This window comes from Diabrotica virgifera, chromosome 8 (assembly GCF_917563875.1).
Source record: "Diabrotica virgifera virgifera chromosome 8, PGI_DIABVI_V3a".
Lineage (NCBI taxonomy): Eukaryota > Metazoa > Arthropoda > Insecta > Coleoptera > Chrysomelidae > Diabrotica > Diabrotica virgifera.
The window spans coordinates 3,772,762-3,792,301 of NC_065450.1; the positions used below are offsets into that span (position 1 = coordinate 3,772,762).

Here is a 19,540-nt window from a genome sequence, read left to right on the forward strand (position 1 = left end):
ATCATTTCTAATATCGTTTCTGATATCGTTTCTTGTATACATTTTCTTGTATCATTTCTTGTACGTACATTTGTGCCCTGTATGACACTATGCAAGTTCTTGTATCGAAAACTGTATGAAATTCGGCACGTGATTGGTCGAAATTTTGTTTGTCGCCCTGTCACGTTACATTGGTATGGTAGTACTGCGTTTACAGCTGATTTTAAGGATTTTATAAAATTTATAAACTTTTAAAAACAAATATTTTAATGTTATAATAACTAGAATTTTTACGTTGACTGTTGATTATTTGTGTTTTTTATTTTGTTTTGATATTTGTGCTAAAATATTTGCATTATAATTATCTTCAGTTTGATCCAAATTGGAACTATTGTATTTTCCTCTATTAAAAAATTATGCAATATGAAACCCAAAGTTATTCTAAATATATGGTTATTAGTAGAACAGTAGTCCATACCAAACGGTATATTAAGTATCAATAAAATATTTATAAATAATACCTACAAAACACAAATAAATTCATCAAGACATAAATCATATGACCTCATTTTCAGCCGCCATTATGACATTTAGAAGTTTTACCAGCAGGTTTTACGTTTTTGCTCTTTGCGCAGAAATTGGCGCAGTTATTGTACAAGAATCTGTGCCTGACACAAATTCTTGTATCGTTTCTGATATCGTTTCTTGTATCTGTGTATGACACTATTCGCGGTGTGCAAGTACTTGGAAGGGGAAACGAGAAACGACCCTGCGCGAGTCGCGGAGAAATATTGCAACTATCTTAAATAATTCATATTGTCAATTGAAATTGTCAAATTGACGTATATTTCATACCTTCTGTCAATGAAGCAGAAAAATTATATATTGCTCCACAATATTGATATGATATGCAATTATTATATAAAGGTAAATTTAATTAATTTTATTTTGCTTGCAGTACTGCATTTTAATAACTAATTTTATTTACTACATACAATTGTTGACGTTTTCATAACATAACCTGAATCTTATTTTTTCTTCTTATTATTTTTTTGGACTATGGCCTTGACAATTATCCAGTAACCAGGACTAATATAATTGGCCAATATAATTAAAAGTGCGAATTTTAGTATAGAGCGTAGAAATAGGGGTCGCTTTGCCGAACTTGCACGGTCCCAATACATTTTTTTGACATATCAGAAACGATATTAGAAATGATACAAGAAAATGCATAGTGTCATACAGCCTTTAGAAATATCTCGAAAACTAAAGCTAAGAGAATCTTGAAAATCGGAATACAGGGGTTTTGAGGTATGAACTATTTAATGAAAATATTTTCTTCTCTTTGCTACTTCCGGTTATACCGGAAGTTGATTATAACTTCGTTTTTTTAAATGAGACAACCTGTATATTTTTATTTTTTTGGATTCTCCTCGATTTCTTCTTTCTTAAAATATAAATTTTTGTAATATTATACAGGGTAGGTTCAAAGATAATTACGTTTTCTTATTATTTTCGTAGCAACATTAACACCCTGTAGGATTGTAGTAGATTCGCATAATAAACTCTATTAATGTTCAAATGATTTTTAATATAGTCTACTATTGTTAAGAGTTATTGGTATAGTTAAATTTTCATTTTAGTATACAGGGTTGGTCGAAACTCGGAATGAGTATTTTCTGAGTTTTCTTAAATGGAACACCCTGTATTTTAGTATTTTAATGAAATGCTATTTTAGGGTACTTTTTAATTTCGTAAGCATTTCCTATACCTAACTTCTTTAATGTGTGAGTTATTGGTGATTCAAGCCAAACATTAATTGCAACACAAAATAGGTGAAATTGTATTAGGTTTTCCGTGAAAATATTCAGTCACAAATAATTTTTTGAAAATAAACACATATTAATCTATACTGACACTTAAAATTGCCAATAGTGGTTCAGGTCTCAAAATACCATCGAAGTTAAGATTATTGGTGCGAATAACAATTAAGCACAAACTAAAGCAATTAGGTATAGGGAATGCTTAAGAAAGTAAAAAGTACCATGAAATATCATTTCATTACAATACTAAAATATAGGGTGTTCCATTTAAGAAAACTCAGAAAATACTCATTCCGAGTTTCGACCCACCCTGTATACTAAAATTAAAAATTTAGCTACACTAATAATTGTTAACAATAGTAGACTATATTAAAAATCCTTTGAACATAAATAGAGTTTATTATGTCAAACTACTAAAATCCTACAGGGTGTGAATATTGCTACGAAATTAATAAGAAGACGTAATTATCTTTTAACCTACCCTGTATAATGTTATAAAACCTTATATTTTAAGAAAGAAGAAATCGAGGAGAATCCAAAAATGTAAAAATATACAGGGTGTCCCATTTAAAAAAACGAAGTTATAAGCAACTTCCGGTATAACCGGAAGTACCAAATAGATGAAAATATTTTCATTAAATAGATCAGTCTTCAAAACCCCCTTATTCCAATTTTCATAATTCAGTTGTCTTTAGTTTTCGAGATATTTCTAATAGGCCCTTTATCTGCCTCACCCTATATAATGTAATAATATAACTATACATAATATTATGTTATAAATAACATATTTAACACAATATAACTTAAAAATAAACACAATATTAGTTATAAATTCCAATTGACTTAAACAAAATGTGCTAATGTCACTGTCACTAAAATAAATGATAAACATCAAAATTTTTAGTAAACAAGATATAGACGTAAAAAATATGTTATGTAAAAGAGACCTAAAATTGGCATTGAGGATCTGCTTACTTCGCTGCTACATGTTCTCGGTCTTGCTTTAGATTCAGATTCGTTTATTCATGTCAATAACACAAGTGTTTAACACATGTCAAATAAAATTACACAAAGATTTGGACGCAATACAAATTAAAAAGATGCACAATACGACTAAGAGTATTAATAAAAATACTAACATTAAAATCACATTAAATTTGATTACATTATCAATGGACATTGCTTAAAGTCATAAAATCCTAAAATTTAAATGTAAGAAATTCCTCATTACTATAAAAAACATTTTCTAACGAAATATCTTTAATTGTACTCCTAAATTGATTTAATGGAAGACACTTTAAACTATCTGGAAGTTTGTTGAAAAATTTAATAGCCCAGTATCCTGGCCCAGTTTGACACCTCGTCAATCTCCAGTAGGCTGGCACGAGATGGTGTTTATATCGGGTGTCATGTTGGTGTATGTTCTCATGGGTTTCAAAGTGCGCCCCTCCCCTCTTGATAAACATTAGGTTCTCAAGTATATATAGAGATGGAACAGTGAGAATTCTTAGGGACCTATATGCTTGCCTACCAAAGACTGTCAACATTTCTGCTGAATGACCTCAGACTAAAATGGCATAGGCTAGATGAGACTGAAAAATTGCATGGTACGCTGTTTTTAAGACTTTATGTGAAACATTAGATGCCAGATTCCTGAGTACAAACAGATTTTTTGCTAGCTTTTTACTTAGACTGTTGATATGTTCACCCCATTGAAGCTTGGGATCTAATAATACACCCAGAAATCTGACACTGCTCATACCATCATTTACATTCTGTGGGTCTCTGAGAGAAAAAACAACTCTGTTGGTTTTTGCTGCATTGAGCAGTAATCGGTTTACGCAAAACCATTCATTGGTCACTGACTGTGCAGACATAGAACCCTCAAGCGACTCCCCAAGTGTATCAGTTGTAAAAGACACTGTGGTGTCATCGGCGAAGAGTGTGTACTTTGCATTTGTGTTAATGCTCGTAAGGTCATTAATATAAATTAGAAAGAGAATGGGTCCCAGAACAGAGCCCTGGGGAACCCCAATATTAACAACACTCTTTCCCGATAACACCCCAGAGACCCTCACAACCTGTGTTCTGTTTTCTAAGTAAGATTGAACTATTACACTGTAAGGACAGAAGTTGTATTTTTTGAGTTTTTGCAAGAGCATTCCATGATCTACACAGTCAAATGCCTTGCTCAAGTCACAAAACAGAACAGTATTAAACTGCAACCTATGAAAGGAGTCTACAATATGTGAGACCAAGTCCAGTATGCCAAGTACTGTGGATTTGTCCTTTCTAAAACCGAACTGAGAGTCTGAGAAATAGTTATTATTTTCAAAAAATGTGGTTATTTGTACTGCCATAGCTTTTTCAACAATTTTAGAGATTATTGGAAGCAGCGAAACAGGTCTATAGTTTTCTGGATTCTTAACGTCCCCTTTTTTATAAATTGGTGTAACAATTGCTTTTTTAAGGACTGATGGAAATTTATTTTCTTTAAAGCATAGATTTATTAGTTTAGTGAGTGGGCTTATAATAATATTTTTAATCACTTTAATAAGGTTAACATTAAATTCATATATATCATGGCTATTTTTATTCTTTAAGCTGTTTATTATATCCCTCGTTTGATTAAAGGTAATTTCAAGAATTTCACCTCGCAATTTTTACAGAATAGATCGATTTGCTTGAAAATTTGGGAATAATTAGTGGATAGTCCAAGGATCAAAATCTATATGATGCCAAAAGCCGCTTTTACCATGGGGGTGGTTGCCACCCCATCTCAGGGGTGGAAATTTTTTATTATATTTTGACCGCAAAAGTTGATAAAAACATTCATTCTAAGCAAAAAATGTTCTATACATTTTTTTGGTAAAATTAATGGTTTTCGATTTATTCGCCTTCAAAGTGTTACAGTTTTATATCGAAAAAAATCAATGTTTTTCGATATACTCATTTACGATTCACTCAATTTTTGCCGTAGAAAAAATTTTTTTAAACCAAGTTCTTTAGAATAAAATAGCCTACAATTTCATATTTAAACATTTTTTCGAATCCCTGATGCTAATCTTTCTATTTTAAAGAAAATGGCATTTTTTACCAAACAACACAAACTCGTTATTCGCTTTTTACTCCAGTTTTTTTTTAAAGTAATCACTCTAAGCCAGTCAAACTTCTAGAATCTATTAATAATACATAAATCAAGAAGAATGAGTAAGGCCAATGACTACAAACATCGTTAACTTACATTATTATGCTTCCAATTGGATTTCTCCTTCTTTTTTTCAAAAAAATATATTGATTTTTTAACAGCAACTTTTTTATTTTTTATCTTAGAAAGTTTGGTAAAAAAGAATTTTATAGGTTTTTACAAGGTATATAAGGCTATTGATATTAAATCCTTTTAAAATCCTCAGTCGCAAAAAGAGGTGACTTTGAAAGGGTTGGTAAATGTGGTTTTTGCATGTTATTACAAGTTTTAATTGTCAATAGCTTACTCAATTTTTGCCGTAGAAAAAATTTTTGTAAACCAAGTTCTTGAGAATGAAATAAGCTACAATTTCATATTTTTTTCATGTCTCTGATGCTAACCTTTCTATTCTGAAGAAAATGGCATTTTTTACCAAACTACAAAAATTCGTTATTCGCTTTTTTAACTCCATTTTTTTAAAACTAATCATTCTAAGCCGGTCAAACTTCTAGAACTTATTAATAATATATAAATAAAGAAGACCAAATAAGTTCAATGACTAATTTTAATTAGGGTGGTGATTAGGGGGTTCTTTCCAATCACTTTTTCGTTGAAAAAATATTGACTGACATTCTTTTCATTATAAGCCACTTAATTTTTGAGCTAGAGACTTTTTTTTTATTTCTGGTGATAGATATTTTTAAATACTCAAATTAGTTTGAACAAGTTATACTCGAAAAATCCACAGTTTTCCCGCCTTTTGACTTTGAAACTATAATATTTAGCATTTGGCGACGAAGAGCTAACATAAAATAAAGTATAGCTCGATTACTTTTGGTCTTAAAGAAAATTTAAAAAAACGGTTTTGTTTATTTTTTCAAAAGGTACATTTTTGTTAAGAAAAGTTGTTTTGATAAAACGAAAACTTTTTGAGTTATTAGCAGAAAACTGATTAAAAACATTGATTTTTTCGATATAAAACTAACACTTTCGATAGCCAATAAATCGAAAACTATTAATTTTATCAAAAAAATGTATAGAACGTTTCTTGCTTAGAATGCATGTTTTTACCATCTTGTGGTCAAAATATAATGAAAAATTTCCACTCCCGAGATGGGGTGGCAACCACCCCCCATGGTAAAAGCGCCTTTCGGCCTTATATAGATTTTGAATCTTGGACTATCTACTACTTATTCTCGAATTTTCAAGCAAATCGATCCATTCTGTAAAAATTGCGAGGTTTTGTCCTATTTTAAGCTTCATTACTTGGACTAAAATGAAAAGGTGTTTGTATGATTGACATAATTAATTTTATTAATAAAGTCAATATTTAATTTTGGAATGTCTTTAACTATATTAGTGGCAATTTGGGAAAAATAATCATTGAACTGGTTTGGCGTGATCTTGTGATCTTCTAATGAAGACCCTGATTTTCCTCGATATTTGTTTATCATGTTCCACATGGTTTTCTGTGGATTTTTTGAATTTAATATTATTTGGTCATTTGACCTCACTTTGGCTTTCTTAATTTCATTTTTATATTGATTTCTGAATTGTTTAAGTATATGATGGTTATTATCATTTTTACGTTGCCTATAAAATTCTTCTAAAAATTTTAGATGTTCCCGCATTGCCTGTAGGTCATTTGTAAACCATGTGATTTTTTCAGATTGGTCTGATCTTACTCTATATTTTTTTTGTGGTGTCGAGTCCTGGACTGTGAATAAAATCGATCTAAATCACCTTGAGGCTTTCGAAATGTGGTGCTATAGAAGAATTTTAAAAGGTTCCTGGTTGGAGAAGATTCGAAACTCCACAATACTAGAACGTCTCAGCAAGACTACTGAGATCATAAAAAGCATCAAGCAGAGAAAGCTGGAGTAGTTCTGACATGTCATGAGAGGTCCCAAATATAGGTTGCTACAAAATATCATGCAAGGAAAAATAGCGGGCAAACGCAGTCCAGGACGAAGAAGAACCTCATGGTTGAAGAACTTGCGAGATTGGTATGGTGTTGATTAGTGATGTGAGTCGAGAATATTTCCAAGCGAATATTCGCGAACATTGGAAAGTTTCCGAGAATATTCGCCTATAAAAAATGGAAACATTCTCCTGACCGCGAATATTCCCGGAAACTTTCAATGGAAAATTCTCGAGAATATTTCCGAGAATTTTCAAGAATGTTTCCGAGAACTTTCCATAATATTTCCGACAACTTTTAAGAATATTTCCAAGAGCCTTTTGGACATAAGAGTCAGTGACGTAATTTGAATTTACATGGAAGTAGCGCTATTTAATTCACATGGCCGGCGAACCTATACCACTGCCAAGTGGAACATTGTTTTGATCATTACTTTCATTATTTTTATACTAAAATGCCTAAACTATCCTAAAATCGCAATAAAGATGCACTAGAGATAAACAGATAAAATTCTCTAAGAATGAACAGCACTTTGCAAGAATCAGTGTGGACGGTCAACAAATCGAAAGAATAAAAACATACACCTTACCTTGGTACGAACGTTAATGAAAATTGGGGCCATTCCATAGAAATCAAATGTAGGATAGAGAAAGCAAGATTTGCATTTCAAAAAATGGCAAAATTATTCAAATGTCATGATTTGTCGATACATATAAAAGTCAGATTACTTCGATGTTATATCTTTCCTATACTGTTGTACGGAGTTAAGTCGTGGACTCTCACAGACGCCACCTGCATGAAAATTGAGGCTTTTGAAATGTGGCTTTATCATCGAATCCTGAAGATATCTTATACCGACCACATTACTAATGAGGGTGTTTTGTTGAGAATGCAAAAAGAAAAAGAGCTGTTAATCAAAATAAAAACAGCCAAAATCGAATACCTCGGCCATATTATGAGGAACAGTGAAAGATATGGACTGCTGCAACTAATCTTGCAGGGAAAAGTAGAAGGAAAGCGAGGACCAGGAAGGCGAAGAATTTCCTGGCTGAAAAATCTACGTACGTGGTTCAACACAAAAACTACAAATCTTTTCAGAGCAGCATTGTGCAAAGTACAGATTGCCATGATGGTCGCCAACATCCGAAACGGATAGGCACTACAAGAAGAAGAAGAGATAAACAAACTAAGACACGTTGAATGTTAAGAGGAGTACTTCCGAATTATGATTTACAATGTATAAACTTTGCAAATCATGATTTGGGATTTACAATGTACATAAATATTGTAAATTATGATTTCCCAAATCATCAATTTCCCAACAATCTTCCAAATCATCAAAGCCCTCCTCGAACATTCAATGTGTCTTTGTTATAGTATATTATTTCATATTATTTCTAGTGAATTTTTATTGTGATTGTAGTATAGGTATAATGCATGGGAATATTTCAAAAGAAAAATAATAAATAAAAAGAAAAAAATCAAAACTACAATAAACTTAGATCATTAAAACTTCTTGTAAAAACTAGATGGGGTTCAATCCTTAATTGTATAAATAACATTATTGCATCTAAATTGCTTTACCGATACTTATGGTCATGGAGGGAGAAAATTTTAAAATTTCAGTGAATTTTAAACAGAACTGTCTGCATAAAAATAAATGATAAAGTTGCAAAAAGTAGCAGTTGTTCTAACACCAATTGTGAAATGGATTACACTAGGCTCGCTTTCAAGATGCATTAGAAATAAACAAACCAAGACACGTTAAATGTCACTAGGAGCCCAACCGAATCATAATTTACAATGTATATACATTGCAAATCCCAAATCATGATTTCCAAAGTTTATACATTGTAAATTATGATTCGGAAGTGCTCCTAGTAGCATTTAACGTATCTTGGTTTGTTTATTTCTACTGCATCTTGAAAGCGAACCTAGTGTAGGTACTTTATTGGAAGGCAATATGTTTAAAATACCCCAGGTTGACGAGGCATTTAAGGATACAAAAAATATTTTTACCTAGAATATTCCATTACTTTCAATCAGTAAGTCTGAGGAAAAAGAATGCTTATCTAAATTAGAAAAAAAATGGCAGTGAATCCTGTGCACTATGCTGCAAACTTACTTGATTCTTCTTTAACAGGACAAAGCCTGACTGGTGAAGAGAATATTAGCTATGCAGTGTATAGCTGCATTTTAATATTCTTTTTTAAATAAGATAATTTTTTTATTTTTAAATTATAATGATTAATAACAAATATTCAGAGTATTTTTTTAATTAATTTAAATAAATTTTTAGTATTTTTGGACATTTAATTTTTAACAGATTTTTTCTGTAGTTATACCACGTAATACCACAACAATAAGTAAAGCTAACTACTGATTTGTATAAGTTATTTCCATGTTTCCGAAAATTTCCAATATTCCCGGAAAGTTTCCGGAAACTTTCCGAGGTTTGAATCTTCCCGGAAATTTTACATCACTAGTGTTGATACAAGCATGCTATTTAGGGTGGCAGTGACTAAAATTAAGATAGCTATGATGGTAACCAATGTTCTGAAAGGACCTGGTACATGAAGAAGATATTCTTTGCTTCTTGGACTTTTCTTGTCATTCTGTCGGGTTGCATCCTCATCAAATGCCCATACCAGTTCCTTGGTCTCTTTGCTATTTTATTGTCGTTATTGGTTGGCCATTCTCCTAATAGTCTCGTTTCTTATTTTATCCCATTTTGTCTTTTTAACTATCCTTCTTAGGTGTCTCATATCCATTGCATTTATCCTTCTCTTATGATTTTGTCAGAATTATCCAGTTTTCACTTGAATAGAGCACGGCCAGTATCACTATTGTGTTATATATTTTTATCCTGGTCTCTCTTGTCCAGTGTTGGGGCTAATGCATAGTATAACTTTTTTTTTATTTATAATTGGCTTTGGCATAAACCAATTAGCCAGACTTATTTTTTATTTATAAAATATAAAAAGAGCATTTTTTTATGATCCAATATAAATAAATTGATTGTTCAAATTCTCACACCCTAGGATAAATGTTATTATGTTAGTAAAATGTGTGTGTTTCTGTTTAGTGCATTTTTTTATATGTATATTTTTTTATTTTTTTTAATTATATTTTTTGTATTTTTTAATGCTTTATTTATGTAGTCTTTTGTTTAGTTTTAATTCCTTTTTTTTTTCATTGTTTTTTTTTTGTTTTTTTATTTGTTTATCTTTATTTTTCTTTTTTAAACTTTTTTTATGTTAATTTTTTCGTGAACACACTTACAATAATATTTTGTATCGCAGAATTGCTTCCAATGGTGTTAGTTTTTACAATTTCATTTTGCAAAGAATTAAATGATTATACAATAGTACAACTTGTTTGATTTCTTTGCTCTATTTGTTATTTTCCAGTCTATTTGTTCGTCGTTAATAATAATTACACTTTCTAGGTCATAAGTTGCAACTATTTCTAGTTCTGAGTTTTTACATTTTATCTTTATTTCATTATCTTCCTTATCTTCTTTGCCATTAATTATCATTATTTTACTTTTTTTCTTATTTATTTCCATTTTTAGTTCTTCTATTTGTTCTACCCATATATCTATTAGTTATTGCATTTTATTCTTGGAATCTGTTATTAATACTATGCAGTCCTCATACATTAAAGACTCTATTGTTACCATAGTCCTGTCGCCAGGGGGGGGGGGGTACAGAGGGCCTCCTTTATTCAGATGGACTTACCCAAGTTTTTTATGTATTTTGACCCGCAGAACACGAATTTTTTGGGTAACAGTTGATCCGGATGTCGATAAGATTGTTATAAACAAAGAACTTGAGGAATCACATAACAGCGATTTCTCTCAAATCAAAACATTTTTTTGTATTTTTTGGATCATTCTAAGTAAAAAATGTTCTTACAATTTTTTTCGTAGGATGCATAGTTTTTGAAATGAATGCGGTTGAACTTTCAAAAAATCGAAAAATTGCAATTTTTGAACCCTAATAACTTTTGATTAAAAAATAAAATAGCAATTCTGCTTACCGCATTTAAAAGTTCAAGTCAAATTTTATCTGTTTTGATTATTTGCATTGCTAAAAATTTATTTTTTTATTGTTAAACAAAGCTATAAACACATAGTGTTTCCCGTGCCTAATACATGCGTTTTAATGCATTCTACGTATAGTAGAAATAGCCTCGCTTGCACTTGTACCTACTCTACATCCTCGTTCGATTTTAAATGGGAGATCATTGAAAACATCACTCAAGCACCATATGTTTATAGCTTTGTTTAAACAATAAAAAAATAAATTTTAACACTGCAAATAATCAAAACCGATATAATTTGACTTGAACTTTCAAATGCGGTAAGCAGAATTGCTATTTTATTTTGTAATCAAAAGTTATTCGGGTTCAAAAATTGCAATTTTTCGATTTTTTGAAAGTTCAACCGCGTTTATCTCGAAAACTATGCATCCTACGAAAAAACTTGTAAGAACATATTTTGTTTATAATGACACAAAAAATACAAAAAAATGTTTTGTTTTTCGAGAAATCGCTGTTATGTAATTCATCAGGTTCTTTGTTTATAACAATCTCTTCGATATCCGGATCAACTGTTACCCAAAAAATTCGTGTTCTACGGGTCAAAATACATAAAATACTTGGGTAAGTCCATCCGATTAAAGGAGGTCGTTGTACCCCCCTGGCGACAGGACTACCAGTTGTATTTATTTATTTATTTTCAACGGGCTGCTGCCCAGCAGGGATTAGTAGCTGCTCAGACCCGTCGATTAGTATTTCAAATTGTCCTTTTTGGCATACAATAATAATGTATACAGGGTTTCCCAATTTAGAGATATGACGTCATCGTTGATTTTCTTAAATGGCAACCCCATTATTTTGATCGGTGCCGCCCAAAATCCCGACAGCCAAAATCCCGACAGCCAAAATCCCGACAGCCAAAATCCCGACGGCCAAAACACCGACACGCCAGAATCCCGACAGGCCAAAATCCCGACATGTAAATTATTGTGTATTTTAAAAGAAAAAAATATTTAAACAATTCATTTTATGTATAATATAAAAGCTATACTTGCTGAAATGGAAGGTTGTAAGTGACATGATAATATCTATTATAATATGAAAGTAAACTTGAATTCAGGATTTGATTATACATATACAGGGTGTAACAAAAATACAGGTCATAAATTAAACCACATATTCTGGGACCAAAAATAGTTCGAACGAACCTAACTTACCTTAGTACAAATATGCATATAAAAAAAGTTACAGCCCTTTGAAGTTACAAAATAAAAATCGATTTTTTCGAATATATCAAAAACCGTTAGAGATTTTTTATTGAAAATAGATATGTGGCATTCTTATGGCAGGAGTATCTTAAATAAAAATTATAGTTAAATTTGTGCACCCCATAAAAATTTTAAGGGGGTTTTCTTCCCTTAAACCCCCCCAAACTTTTGTGTACGTTCCAATTAAATTATTATTGTGATACCATTACTTAAATTCAATATTTTTAAAAAATTTTTGGCTCTTGGTATTTTTTCGATAAGGCAGTTTTTATCGAGTTGCGGCCACTTTTTTAATATGTTTACATAAAGATTTTATGGGGGTGTTGTTCCTTTAAACCCCCCAAATGGTTGTGTCCGTTCCAATTAAACTATTACTGCGATACCATTAGTTAAACACAGTGTTTTTAAAACTTTTTTGCTTCTTTGTATTTTTTCTACAAGGCACCTTTTATCGAGATGTGGCTTCTTTTTTAATATGGTTCAATTTATACCTAAAAATGTAAATCATAAATAAATTTTCCTATTACTACTAAGTCTCCATCATCGTACTTAACCATATACAAATATGTGGTGGATTTGACAAATATTCAAAATATCTCGATAAAAACTGACTTTTCGAAAAAGTTCTAAGAGGCAACAAAGTTTTTAAAACAGTGTGTTTAACTAATGGTACTACAATAATAATTAAATTGGAACGTACACAAAAGTTTGGGAAGGTTTAAAGGAACAAAACCCCCATAAAATTTTTATGGGGTGTCTAAATTTCACTATAATTTTTTCTTAAGATACTAATGCCATAAGAATGCCACATGTCCATTTTCAATAAAAAATCTCTAATCGTTTTCGATATATTCGAAAAAATCGATTTTCATTTTGTAACTTCAAAAGGCTGTAACTTTTTTTATGTGCAAATTTGTACTAAGGTAAGTTAGGTTCAATCGAACTATTTTTGGTCCCAGAATATGTGATTAAATTTATGGCCTGTATTTTCGTTACACCCTGTATTATTGGACTATACAGGGTGTCCCGAAAAGAATGGTCATAAATTATACCAACATTCTGGGATCAAAAATAGTTTGATTGAACCTAACTTACCTTAGTACAAATGTGCTCATAAAAAAAGTTACAGCCCTTTGAAGTTACAAAATGAAAATCGATTGTTTTCAATATATCGAAAACTATTAGAGATTTTTTATTGAAAATGGACATGTATCATTCTTATGGCAGGAACATCTTAAAACAAAATTATAGTGAAATTTGTCCACCCCATAAAAAATTTATGGGGATTTTGTTCCCTTAAATCCCCCCAAACTTTTGTGTACGTTCCAATTAATTCATTATTGTGGCAGCATTAGTTAAACACAACGTTTTTAAAACTTTTTTGCCTCCTAGTATTTTTTCGATAAGCCAGTTTTTATCGAGATACGGCTTCTTTTTCAATATATTTACGTAAAAATTTTATGGGGGTTTTGTTCCTTTAAACCCCCCAAATGTTTGTGTACGTTCCAATTAAACTATTATTGTGGTACCATTAGTTAAACATAGTGTTTTTAAGACTTTTACCCCTTAGTCTTTTTTTTATAAGTCACCTTTTATCGAGATGTAGCTTCTTTTTGAAAATATACCTAAAAATGTAAATTATAAATAAATTCTCAGATTATTATTTTTTTTTATTTACATTAACGTGCTCGGCAACTATGGCCACTCGCACGGGACGATTACAAACAAGATTTCAAGAGGTATAATTAAAGAGCATTAACAAGTTATGTCATAAAAAAAATATTAACAGTTATTAACAGGTCTCTATAACCGTACTTAACCATATACAAATATGTGGTGGATTCGACAAATATTCAAAATATCTCGATAAACACTGACTTATCGAAAAAGTACTAAGAGGCAAAAAAGTTTTAGAAACATTGTGTTTAACTAATAGTGCCACAATAATAATTCAATTGGAACGTACACAAAAGTTTGGGGGTGGGTTTAAGGGAACAAAACCTCATAAAATTTTTATGGGGTGCACAAATTTCACTTTAACTTTTTTTAAGATGTTGCTGCCATAAAAATGCCACATGTCCATTTTCAATAAAAAATCTCTGAGAGTTTTCGATATATGAAAAAAAATCCATTTTAATTTTGTAGCTTCAAAGGGCTGTAACTTTTTTTGTGTGCACTATTGTATATAGGTAAGTGAGGTTCAATCAATCTATTTTTGACCCCAGAATCTGTGGTATAATTTATGACCAATCTTTTCGGGACACCCTGTATATTGGCAAAAAAAATAATTTAATTCATATACCCATGTTAGAAATTTTATTTAGAAAATTAGTTCATATTAAATGGTAAATGCTTTTGTTTAGTAACAAAAAAATAAAAAAACAGATGACCATAAACAAAAAACAAGAAATAAATGTAAAAAGAAACTTATCAAACCTGTCGGCATTGTGGCTGTCGGGATTTTGGGGTAGACCCCATTTTGATAGCTATTTTGATAGGTTGTGTAAAGTTATACATAGCAATAAAATTTCAAATTTTTATTCTCTACCACTTAAAAGATAATAAAAAATAACAAAGTTATAAAAAACAAGTAATCAAATAATAATTTAATTTAATTATTTCAATTATTAAGCAAATGCTCGCAATGTTGCCCTCAATCATTGTCAAATAGTCAATGGGCAACATTAGGAGCATTTGCTTAATTGAAATAATTAAATTCAATTATTATTTGATTACTTGTTTTTCATAACTTTGTTATTTTTTATTATCTTGTAAACGGCAGACAATAAAAATTTGATATTTTGCAGTTGGGGTATAACTATCACAACTACACAACCTATCAAAACAGCTATTAAAATGATAGTGTTGCCATTTAAGAAAATCTACGATGACGTCATATCTCTAAATTGGGACACCCTGTATACATTATTATTGTATGTCAAAAAGGACAATTTGAAATACTAATAGAGGGGTCTGAGCATTTTTCAAAAAAACAATTAGTATTTGAATTATTGAATTTATTCTAAATTACAAACATAACTTTGTTATTTTTTATTATCTTGTAAATGGTAGAGACTAAAAATTTAATATTGTGCAGTTATGTATAACTTTACACACCCTATCAAAATATCTATCAAAATGACAGTGTTGCCATTTAAGAAAATCAACGATGACGTCATATCTCTAAATTGGGAGACCCTGTATATATTATTATCGTATGTCAAAAAGGACAATTTAAAATACTAATCGACGGGTCTGAGCATTGTTCAAAAAAAACAATTATTAGTATTTGAGATATTGAATTTATTCCAAATTACAGACTCACTCTGTACGGAAAAAATATTATATGTATTATCGAAAAAAATATATCGATATAAGCAAACACAAAAAATCTCTGATATAACTTAATTAACGTATGTAATGCCAGTAGTGTCACACATTCATAAATGTCATTAGTGTCAAAATTTCAACACAGTGGAGTAAACTTGCCCGAGGTTGACCAATTACAAAAAAGCATTACGGCGCGGTAAATTTGAATTACTCCTCTTCGTTTAAAAACAGACCATAGATAGTGTAAACAAAACATCAAGCCTAGATTTACAATTTTTTATATCATCATTTTAAAGCACTGTTGTGATTTTTTTTATTTGCCGTATTTATCTCTTTAAGTGGAAAACATTGTATAAAAATTTTCTGAACTAAAATCATGAAAACAGATAATCAGTCTAAATTACTCAACATAAGTTTAAAAAAATCTTTATTCTCCTTGCTAAATATTCGTTTTTTTATGTTTGAGTCAAATTTTACCTTTTGAGCAGTTAATCAAATGTATGAGGATTGAATACAACAGAATCAAATATGTCAAGATTTGTAAAAATATTATATTCCTATTTAGCCTTATGGTTCAAACTCCCTCTAAGGGGAAAAGTGACTCATCCCAGATACCTACGGTATCAAAAGAATTGAGCTCTGGTGGGATTCTTTCTGTGTTATCAAGCCCTAGGTGACTTGGTATGCTGGAGTATCTCCCAAAAATTTTTGTACACATCTGGCCATCGTGAGTAGTACAGCTTTCTGCATGTAAGATGTTCATTTAGACCCAGCTTTTTTATGCTTTCGAGGAGGTTTTTCGGAATGACTCCAGGAGTAAACATAATAGTAGGTATCGTCTGGGTACTTTGCATTCTCCATTGTCTTCGTATTTGAATTTCCAGATCTCTGTACTTGATGACCTTTTCAGTAAATTTAGTACATAGATTATTGTTGTTACACATCAATTGGTTTTGTTTGTCCTGTTAATTTGCTAATTAGTACAAGATCTGGTATATTATGTGCCACTGTTTGATCTGTGAGTACAGTGCGGTCCAGTATAGCTTGTAGTTGTCATTCTCATACTCTCAGGGACGTATTGATAATATGGGAGATGGTACATTTGGAGAAGTCCCATCTTTTTAGCCATCTCTTGATGAAGGATCTTTCCTACTGAGCCATGTCGTTCCTTGTATTCAGTTGCAGCAAATACCTGGCAGCCCCGTGTAAGATGTTGGATGGTTTCTTGGGCTTGACATCAATATCAGCATTTGTCGTTTTGGACCTGAGGTTCTTTGACGATATATTTCAGGCAATTTTTGGTTGGTATAACTTGATCCTGAATGGCCAGTAATAAACCTTCTGTTTCAGGGAACATCTTTCCTGAGGTCAACAAATATTCCAACGCTGTATTGTCGACATAATCTTGGCTGACTTCATTGGGATGTCGCCCATGCAGAAGTTTATCCATCCAGGTGCGCATTTTTTCGTCCTTATTGAGGTGGTTTATGCGCATTTCTGGTTCCCTCAGTTTGATCAGTTTTGTGTCATCTACTGTCTGCATCTGAAAATAAGTTCTTAAATTAGCAATCTGTTTATCTAATTGCTCACCTATATCCATAAGTCCTCGTTCTTTTAAATAAATTATATTATCCAGATTTAGCCATAAGGCTCACACTCCCTCTAAGGGGAAAATTGACTCATCCCAGATACCTACGGTATCAAAAGGATTGAGCTTTGGTGGGACTCTTTCCATGTTATCGAGCCCTAGGTGACTTGGTATGCAGGTGTATCTCCCAAAGATTTTCGTACATTTCTGGTCGTCGCGAGTAGTACAGCTTTCTGTATGGTCTTATAAATATATTCTTAAAAATTATATTTATTATTATTATATTATTTATTACCTATTTTTTTTAGTGATTATTTATTCAAACTTCTGCTGATTGGAGATTCAGGAGTAGGAAAATCTTGTCTTCTACTGAGATTTGCAGTAAGTGTATATTTTCTAATTACAGTAAAACCTCGATTTAACGGACAAAAAATACGGTCAAATATAAAAAAATTAAAAACGTCCTGTTAATATTATACATACTTAACCTGTCACATACCAAGATACATTGAATACCAAAGGACTCTGTGTCCAAATACCGTGGACTCCAAACATCAACCTACAAGCTTTAGTTGTATGTTTTTGCCAAAACATACAACATTGCTTGTTCAACCCATGTATCAGGGAATAATTTTGGAAACCAAACAAATATCTCTCAGAAATTTTTTTGTTGAATTAATGGTTGTATTGCATAATGAAGAAGATGCAAGAGGGCAGTGTGTCTTGCAAAGGAAAAAAGTGTTTGATGGCCAAGATGCAGACATCGGTTTAGAAGGGCTGAGAATTTCTAATTTCTGTAGGATAATACATAATAATGCCGGAGAACGAGTAGGAAGCTGAGAAAGATGTTTTACAATGGTTAAAAGTAGATGAAGGTGACTCTGGGTCTAATATCATGACCTGAAAGTGAAATAGCAGATGAAGTAATGAACCTAAAAAATGAGGATGGAAGTGAAGATAGCAAAGAGGTCAAAACAAAACTACCAAAAATGAAGTTATCAGAGGTAAGATCGCATGTCGACGGTCTAATAACATTTATTAATTATTCGTCAGACAACGAACTTCAACTTTATTATACGCAATTTCGTAATTATAGAGATTTGATTATAAAAAAAGTGCAAACTTCAAAAGTGCAAACAAAACTTGATTCCTTTTTCAAAGCAGGATTACCGAAAGCAAGCGCGTATATATCAAACAACGTCACTTCACGACGAATATCCGAAGATAATTAAATAGAATTTTGTTTGTGTTTTATTTTTTATATTTATATCAAAATAAAGTGTATATATTAAAAAAAAAGGTTTTTGAAGTTATACTTCTTTAGGCACGAGGGTGAATTTTTACATTTCCTGGCGCATGCGCACACCGACAGTATGGTATTAGTTGCTACATCTTTTAAGTTATATAGCGCAAATAAGGTGTGCGTGAAAAGAATATATTATTAGTGTTTTTAGTAAATATGTTTATTATAATATATATGTTATGGACCATATGATTAATTGGTCATTTTTCATAATGCCCGGGCTATATAAAAAATGCCCAATACTGTCGGTCAATATAATAAATACTATTAAATTCATCACATTGACCGGGCATTATGTATAATGCTTGGCATCTACTAGACAGGATGATTAAAACTACTTTTATTTTTATTAAATATGAAATATATTTATTTTGATACAATCAAGTATGTAGTAAAAACTAAAATATTTCTTATATACTAATGAAAACAGTCTTGCAGTCTTCTGTGAAATGGCACATGAGTACATTTAATGAATAAGTATACATAAAAAATATAATACGTATTAACGGTAATTGAGGAAACCAAAAAAAGAATTCTGTGTTTTTATTTGCATTTTTTTCTAATGACCGAAATCGATGGTAACACACAAAGCGGCCAGTGAGAAATTAAATCGTTTTTCTTCTAAATCAAACTCAATTTTAAATAAAAATACACTTACCACCTTTGCGTGCTACATCATCGAAATTTATTTTGTATGAATGATTTACAATACATAACTATTTGTTGAAACATGTTCCACTATGGTGACACTTGGAGTTACATATTTTTTTTTCTTTACGACACTTACACTTATCAGATTTACACCCACCTTTACAACCGCACCTACTGTATCCTTGTCCCCCACAGTTAGAAGATTTTCTTACGCATTCTCTAAGAGATATCTCAGTGTCTGGAATCTCTTCTATGGAGATAAACTTTTATTTACAAACGGTAAACTGGTTTCTTGAATATAACTGATTTAGTATGCCATATTTTGTGCCTAGTTTGTAAAGCTTTTTTCAGTTATCTCTGTCACGATAGCTAGTAGATTTCTTTGATCACTACGAGCTCGGTCCACATCTGGCACTCGTATCCTAACTGTGTTACCTAGTTTAGCCGAT

General features: G+C 31.2%; 1 protein-coding gene across 1 annotated transcript in view; it reads left to right on the top strand.

The window, feature by feature from the left end:
* Positions 1-19,540, top strand: part of LOC126890436 (ras-related protein Rab-1A) — an 83,567-nt gene that overhangs the window by 13,401 nt on the left and 50,626 nt on the right. Inside the window, exon 2 of the mRNA XM_050659368.1 lies at positions 17,446-17,518. Within this exon, the coding sequence (XP_050515325.1) occupies positions 17,446-17,518 (73 nt within the window). The remainder of the gene's footprint in view (positions 1-17,445; positions 17,519-19,540) is intronic.